Genomic DNA, 8,588 nt, shown 5'->3' on the forward strand with positions numbered 1-8,588 from the left:
GAGTGACAGCGTGAATGTGAGCTTACAGATAAGTCATTGTTTTGATATTATTATTTGTGATATTTCTGATAATTACTGGTTGTAGTATCATTATTTATTATACGATAATAAATGTTTATATCTATACTTTATATTTATAGAGTATACACACACACACGTGCATATAAATTTGTATAGAGGGGAACGAGGTGAAAGGTTATACCACCATTCACTCAGATACCTCTACAACCATAATACCTTACTGTTGGAAGTAAAGCATCTAGCTTTAAGAATCACTCTCTTAGGACTACAAAATAAGTCATTCATAACTTCCAGAAAATAAATTTAAAAAATGTCAAAGGTTATCAAAGGTTATGATAATATACATATTTATATGGAATTGCTTTCTCTCAATACCAAAAATTACATGAAAACAAATATAATTATTTAAAAATTAATTTGCATAAGTTCATATATTATTCAGGTTTGTATAATATTTTTGTTATCAGGAAATTATCTGTACAAATGGGAATAATGTGAAAAACTATGCCACTGTTTGCAGAGAATGAAGCATTCAGAAGTAAGAAAAGAACAATCGATCTGCCAAGTGGTAATGGAGTGACAGCGTGAATGTGAGCTTACAGATAAGTCATTGTTTTGATATTATTATTTGTGATATTTCTGATAATTATTGGTTGTAGTATCATTATTTATTATACGATAATAAATGTTTATATCTCTTTTTTATATCTATACTTTATATTTATAGAGTATACACACACACACATGCATATACATTTGTATAGAGGGGAACGAGGTGAAAGGTTATACCACCATTCACTCAGATACCTCTACAACCATAATACCTTACTGTTGGAAGTAAAGCATCTAGCTTTAAGAATCACTCACTTAGGACTACAAAATAAGTCATTCATAACTTCCAGAAAATAAATTTTAAAATGTCAAAAGGTTATGATAATATTCATATTTATATGGAATTCCTTTCTCTTAATACCAAAAATCACATGAAAACAAATATAATTATTCAAATATTAATCTGCATAAGTTCATATATTATTCAGGTTTATAATATTTTTGTTATCAAGAAATTATCTGTACAAATGGGAATAATGCGAAAAACTATGCTACTGTTTGCAGGGAATGAAGCATTCAGAATTAAGAAAAGAACAGAATAGATCTGCCAGGTGGTAATGAAGTGACAGCTTGAATGTGAGCTTACAGATAAGTCATTGTTTTGATATACTATTTGTGATATTTCTGATAATTACTGTTTCATTCATTTATTATATGATAATAAATGTTTATCTCTTTTTTATATCTATACTTTATATTTATAGAGGTTGATCAACCAACCTCTCATGTATGGGCCCAACATAAAAATAAAACAAAAACCAGGTAAGGAACATCCACGTGTCTTGATAGCATGCACACTGCAGGAGCCGACGGCGTAATTCATGGCCTGCTCCACAACAGCAGTAGCAACTGCATTCACTTAGGAATTTCCAGAGAGTTGTGTAAGGCACATCCATGTGTCTTGATATAGCATGTGCACTGCAAGAACAGGTCCCTCCCAACAATCCCATTTCTTCAAAATGACTAATCATTCGTAGCCAGAGCACCTGGATATATTGAACCTAGTTTATATTTGTTTAGGTTATGAAATTGTGGAGTGTAGCAACAGCATTGCAATTGTTTAGGTAATACAGCTTTACAAGCAAAGCAAGTTGGGGCAAGGTTAGTGCCATCACTATAAATGGGATTAACAACCAGAATGAAGGGAAAAATCCTGTATCCATCTTGTTAAACTTCCCCTGGCACCCACCAAGTTGTGTGATATGCGAATTCGGTACATTTACTATTTATAGCATCCCCGGTGGTGAATTTTGGAACTACCACTCCCTTCAGATATTATTATTATTATTATTATTACATAGCACCTCCAAGGAGTCGAAATCGAGGGAGGGCACCTACTCTACAACTCTCCGTTTCCACCACTCCACTAGCTGCAATTACTTTCATCATCTACATCCAACGCCATCTACCACCACCACTATTTTCACAGACAATCACAAACATCCATGCCCGGCAGGATATCACTTCTGAATGATGTAGAATGTGTTCCTGCATGCAAATGCTGTAGTTGGATCACTGGAGAGTGCTCCACAAGGCCTTAAACAGGGATACTTTATTTTGAGCACCCAGTATATATATACTTTTTGAATCATAATGCAAAATAAGTTTTAATTCAGTAAAAACTGAATTAAAACAAATGGTAAAAAACCTAATATTTCTTGACTGCGTCCCCCTAATATTTGTCAAATCACCCAATCCGAGATTTACCATTGATTCACATTCATATAACATCTTCATTACTATAATGAATTTCTATAAAAAATCTGAGGCCTTCTAAGGCCGGAACAGGACATGCTAGGCCTAAATCCTTGATACACACAATGATGATGATAAAAAATCTGGTAGGAACATGAAAAATAATTTCTCCAAAAATAAAGTTCATGTGCTATAGTGTCTGCTTTCTACCTAGAGATTTAAGTCCATCTAAGATAGCAACAACACGAAATCTGCAAATTAAAAAATTTCTACTTTAATTTACAGTACATATAATACTATTAGCAATTGTGTTCAAAGGTCAGTTTTATGTTAAATTCTAAAAGGATATCCTATATATTATGAATGACCCAAATCAAAAAGGAACAAATTAAAATTAATGCAACTATCTCTAAAAACTTGCAGCATACAAAAATTTTGTATTATTTTTGATTATATAAGTTAAAAATAATATCACGTTTTTTTTTTTAAAAAAAAAACAAGAATAATGTTATAACCTATCTATCTATATTTATTTGCTAGTCAGTTAACCGAGAGTATGATAATCTGAATATCGTTTACACAGTGTTGTTCAAGGATTCAGGTAACATACTATCCTGTTCCAGAATATTAAGTAAAGTTTTTTTTTGTGCATGCTAATAATTATCACGGCATCCAAGACAAATTCATATACAGTGCTATCTCGCTAATCCGAACTATTAAAAACCGTGCTCGTTCGGATTAGTGAATTTTCCCCCAAGAGACAACAATAACTAGCGTTTAAGACAAAAATAATCAGGTTCTAATGTTACATCAATTTAATTATGTAAATAAATGAAGTAACTGATAGAAAAAAAAGCTACTGTACTGTAATGTAAAACATAAAAAAAAATACCGTACACAAGTTTATTTTAGTAAAAATTAGTTTGTATGTACCTGTATTGTTGAGGGTTCTGATTTAATAAAATTGAATAGTTCAATACATTACTTAATTTGCGTAAAAAATATCACTTTCTTGTAGACAACACAAAGAGGGTATCCCGGAAAAAAAGTTTCACAAAATAACACAAAAAAATTTATTTCTTTGTAAAAAAAGTCACTGATTTTCTTTTGCTTCTTGGAAGCTAAACTTTTTTTCGAATGCTTCTTCTTGGAGCTGCATTAGCAATAAAATTTTGTGGAATAGCATATCATTCAGCTTAGTCCATTCTATATGCATATTAAAACTGTCAACTGCCTCTTCATGTTTTACTTTTATTCTTCGAGTCCTTTATCGTCAGCATCGTCTTCTAATTCATTCTGTAGGATCATGTTTATATTTATAATTTCAGCGTAGGATTTGATTTCGAATTCACTTTCGGTTCTACCTGTAATCCATTCCGTAACATCTGTTTGTGAAACTTCAACATTTGAATTTATATTTTTAAACCAAATTATGTACGTTTTGAATTTCATCTTTTTGTGTATCAACGTAGTTATCTTGGCAAATTCTAGAAGGCCACAGTTTTTTCCCATGACGCTCGAATTGCCTCAGGTTCGACGGCTTCCCAAGCAGCAGCAACTGAGAATGCTACATCCTTAATTATTAATAGTACACAAAATAATATTACGTAATAAATAAAACTTTTTTTTCTTTCAAACCGCAGTTCGGATTACTGGAGGGTTCGGACTAAAGAGGTGCGGATTAGTGAGATACCACTGTACATGTATTGTTGTGATAAGTAATTAAATAGAAGAAAGATGGTTATTTGAAGGTTAGAGAGATCACCATCGTTAAAATACAAGTTTTTTTTCTTTTGTTTGTACTACAATTAAAATCAAACTTATACTAGTGTTTGCATCAGGCATTAAATCAAATATATTGAATTTAAAAAAAAAAAAAAAAAAAAAGTCAATTTCATTTTATTCATCTAAAAAAAAAAGTGTGATATGCAATTAAGGTAACTTTGTTAAACAATATACACCTTTGTTTCTAGTCTATCATGTCAATGTGAACTGTTCGTATCAATATAGAATTTTTATTTCAGATAAACAATCAAACAAGTATAGTCAAAACAGAAATGACTATCTTCAATCATCCTGCAATTTATTGTTAATACTATAATTCCTGCTTCTTGTTGTTTGTATATTTTCTGTAATACTATATAACTCACCTGCATGGAATTTGTTTTGCATTAAGGAAACATGATCTTCCTTGTGCCACCCAACAGTGTTCTTTTCAAAACCACTGCCATGGCACACTCCAATAGAGGAATTATGCATATACCTGTCTTTCATCTCACTTCACCCTAGAATCTATAAGTCTGGTAACTAAAAGAAAATTTACAAAAACTCAATAATTTATGTTTAGAAATAAACCTGATGATATGTAATCTTATAAATGATCAATTGTGGCTAGACCAAAATTTCTTTTGCATTTGTTCTTCATGAGCTTCTTGAATTTTCAATTTTTTGTTTTGAATCTTATTTTCCCACTGTTTTCTAGCTCTGATTTCCAGTTCATCTAATACTCCTAGAGGCTATATTTCCATCATCTTCACAGTAGTGCTTTTAGTCTTTTCAGTGCTGAGATTAGTATATTTATTTAACACTAAAGCTTTCATCCATTCTTTCAATACCTCACTCAACCGTTTCCATCTAGAATATGTAATTTCTTTTTATGAATACTGGAAATAATAGATGTCACAAAGCCAAGTTATTTCCTGCTTGTGTTCTGGCTTCTATTTCTGCGAGTTGCTTGTAAATGATATTCTACTATAAATAATCTACTTTAGATAATTTCACATCTTCAGATCTTTAATTTTCTAAAAAATATATGTTGAAATTTGAGGTCTTAAGCATAAGCACAAATTTCAATATTATTTCATTATTACTTCTTGCAAGTTAATTATACTCAAATCAGCCCTTGATTTCTCAGCTATTCATCCATTTCAATATTGTATTTGATTAGCTGGCTAGTAATATTTATTATTTCAATTTTTATCTCACTTATCTTTAGTACACTGAGACACTGGCAGAAATTGCTTATTCTAGCTAATTTATTATATATGCTCACTTGTAATAGTTGCAAATTGTAAAGGCAGAAATGACTTTTTCAAAACTGCTTTTAATCAGTCTCTCTCTCGTGAAATCTTTACTCTGTGACAAGAATAATTTATCTTTAATAATATGTATACAGAAGCATTTCAGATAATCAAATTTGGAAGGTAAAAATAACTAAAAGTAACTTATGCAATGATTATATCTAATTATACAAAAATAATTTATGATACAAATAGTAACATATATTAATTATTAAAACAAAAAAAAAATTTAATTTCTTATTTTTGTGAGTCAACTGCCAAGCAAATGGCGCCCAAACTTACAACATATGTTAGTCTTCCAAGCAAGGAAATCGGAAGATTAAAAAAAAAAAAAATCTTGAAAATTAAAATAACTGTGTAAGCTCATTGACACAGCCGTTAAAATTTAACTTTTAGCGTTTTTTAGTTTGCCTAATCCTAAAATCTTTAGATTCATGGTAATGATGAAAAGAGGCAACCCTCTTCATCACTTAGTTGTGTTATCCTGGGACAAAAAAAAAAGTACTCACCTCATTGTTATTTCTAACTTTCACATTAATCTCCTACATTCTCAAATAATAAAACTTATCTCAGCTTTCGAAGACACCGCAAGATTAACTTACCTAAATCATCAGGTGCATCTTCTCCTTCTTCAACTTGATCAGCCCAGCTAGGCAGAGCGCTGAAATAAAACACTTACATTGTATAATATAGCCCAAATTCAAAGTTATAATAATTTATAAAAATACATGATAACTACAACAAAGTATGTTTCAACACTCCCATACTCTATTCCAGAAGGCATTTTTCTTTTCTCTACAGAGATATCGTGTCACAAGCGAGAAAACATGGCGGCAATTTATAAAGAGGGCGCTAATATTCTGGCAATTGGGAAACTTACATTAAAAATTTCCCGGTTAATTTAAAATAACCGGGAACTTTTTGGCTGCATTAATCGATATATCGAAAAATATAAAGACGACCAACTTATAACTAGTTATGAATATATTAGCGTCAAAGAACAAATTTATGAAATGGTTTAAACACATTCTGTGTTTAAACCATTAAATGTGGCAATGATTTATTGAAAATCTACTGAATAGATTTTCAGTAAATCACAAAAACGCGAAATTACAGTATAATGCTTAAAGTCGAATCGTCAGCTTCTCCTGTAAAATAATATTTGTTGTTTAGCTTATGGCCACTGGTTGGTAAATTTCTTATGAATATAATGAGATTTCATAAACAGAAAAAAAAAACAGTTAAAGCTAGCGATGAACAAATTTTTATGTCATACTTAATGATGAATTCGGATTTAGGACTCCTTGCTGCACGTTTAAAATGGGCAAGGACTACACCATGTTAAATTCAGATAAGCGGAGGACTAAACTTTTCCAATCAGTCGAAGTTCAATCTATACAGATGGAGTCCCAGGCCTCGCCTACTCCCTATAAGGGAATAAACGGCGTTAGCTGATTTATTATTATAACTCCTCATCAGAATCCACAGCCTACCATGACAGAAAATGGAAACACAGATTTGGTTTTAAATCTGTTAATGTCTAAAGATCAAACTTTTTTTTTTGCATCGAAATTAGAGCATGTTGCATTTATCCACTAAAAATTGGATCAGTACCCACTTATCTTCTACATGTTATCTGTTAAGTAATCTAAATACGTAAAGAACTAAATATAGACTCAGTATTGGACAAAGTATATTAAATATCGACACATATCAAAGAATCGTCGGTTCAAGATTATCTAAAAAAAATACTTCGATATTTAGAAATTTAGAAAAATTTTCCATTTTGAAAAACAAGCTGTTGACTCAACCCTTTCAAACCTTCTTTCTAATTAAGATATACAGGAATGATACTGTGGCAACTGTAGCCATTAGATAAGAAGGTGTGGTGTGATTAAGTGCTGGATTACTGCTCAAGTCTGGTCCCCTGGGTTTCTTGGGGATAAAGAAGCGGTGGACAGAGGATTCAGAGGCGAGTGACCAAGATGCTGAGTGGCCTGTGGAATGTTCCCTATGAAAATAGATTGAAGGTGTGTGGATTGTAGAAGTTGATTGATAGGAGTAAAAGAGGGGATCTGATAGAAACATTTAAGTTGCTTAAAGGATTTTATAGGATATATTCAGGGGAAGTGTTTCAGCATTTGACTGGAAGGACCAGAACAAGGAGTTATCCCTGGAAGTTGAATAAAGGTGTGGTTAGTCGGGGTGTGAGACTAGATTTATTGCTTGAAGATTTGTGAATGAGTGGAAAGGGTTGTCAGTCAGTTGTGATGCTTTGTCTGTTAATGGTTTCGAGGAGAGGTATGATCAATTATGTGGAGAGGTTGGGTCTTCCGCGATGAGTCTTTGGACTCCATGAAGGTGCCCATAGAATAATAATAATAATATTAATAAATTTATTTTATTTGTAATAATAATAACACTCAGTTGGAGGATATAGAAGTCAGGGATGACCAGCGAAAAGATATAAAGAAAGAAGAACAGGCCAGTGAGCCTATATCGTTGAAAGGATGATGATGATGAGGATAAATACGAATAATGACAGCTACTATTTATTGTTAAAACTCTTCCATAAATGTTCATGGTTTGAATTATTGTTATATATAGATGGGAAACTGTTAACTTTAGATTCTCCAACACATTCCAAAGATCAACTTAACATAACAGAGAGAAACTTGGTACGTCCAAGATATAACTTGCTCATATCAAAAGTGGGACAACGATTGATCTATCTAACTATCAAGCTATCAGCATCTCTGCAGTGATAGTGAAAATTTTTGGACAGCTAGTCAGGTCTCCTATTTAGAAATGGGTGTTAAACATAATCTCTACTTTGCAGTGAACAACATGGGTTTACTAAGCAAATGTCACATTTGAGAAAAGTGCTCACATTCTACTGGCAACTGAATTAGAAACCTTTTTTTTACAGATGTACATAATGGTTACTTAAGCAGCAAATATGTAAAATACATGATCATGCATTACCACGTGTTCTAGGCAACTATTTAAGAATGATCAATAATCGTCAATAATATTGATCAAAATGTAAACTTTCGTTATAGGGAGCATTCCACAGAGTACTTACCATCTTGGTTACTTGTCTGTGGATCATCCTACAACTTCCTCATCTGAAGCAACTTGGGTGTCCAGACCTCAGTACAGTGATCTAGATGCAATAAA

At 32.0% G+C, this 8,588-nt stretch overlaps 1 protein-coding gene across 1 annotated transcript in view; it reads right to left on the minus strand.

Annotated features, from left to right (window-relative positions):
- Positions 1 to 6,242, minus strand: part of LOC150098486 (eukaryotic translation initiation factor 3 subunit G-like) — a 72,467-nt gene extending 66,225 nt beyond the window's left edge. The window contains exons 1-2 of the mRNA XM_090404642.1: positions 6,176 to 6,242; positions 6,011 to 6,069 (exon numbers count right to left, since the gene is read on the minus strand). Of these exons, the coding sequence (XP_090260768.1) occupies positions 6,011 to 6,069; positions 6,176 to 6,192 (76 nt within the window). The 5' untranslated portion in view covers positions 6,193 to 6,242. The remainder of the gene's footprint in view (positions 1 to 6,010; positions 6,070 to 6,175) is intronic.
- Between the last annotated feature and the right edge of the window lie 2,346 nt (positions 6,243 to 8,588).

Source organism: Typopeltis vanoorti, chromosome 15 (assembly GCF_054136105.1).
Source record: "Typopeltis vanoorti isolate ZY-2024b chromosome 15, IOZ_Tvanoo_1.0, whole genome shotgun sequence".
Classification (NCBI taxonomy): domain Eukaryota; kingdom Metazoa; phylum Arthropoda; class Arachnida; order Uropygi; family Thelyphonidae; genus Typopeltis; species Typopeltis vanoorti.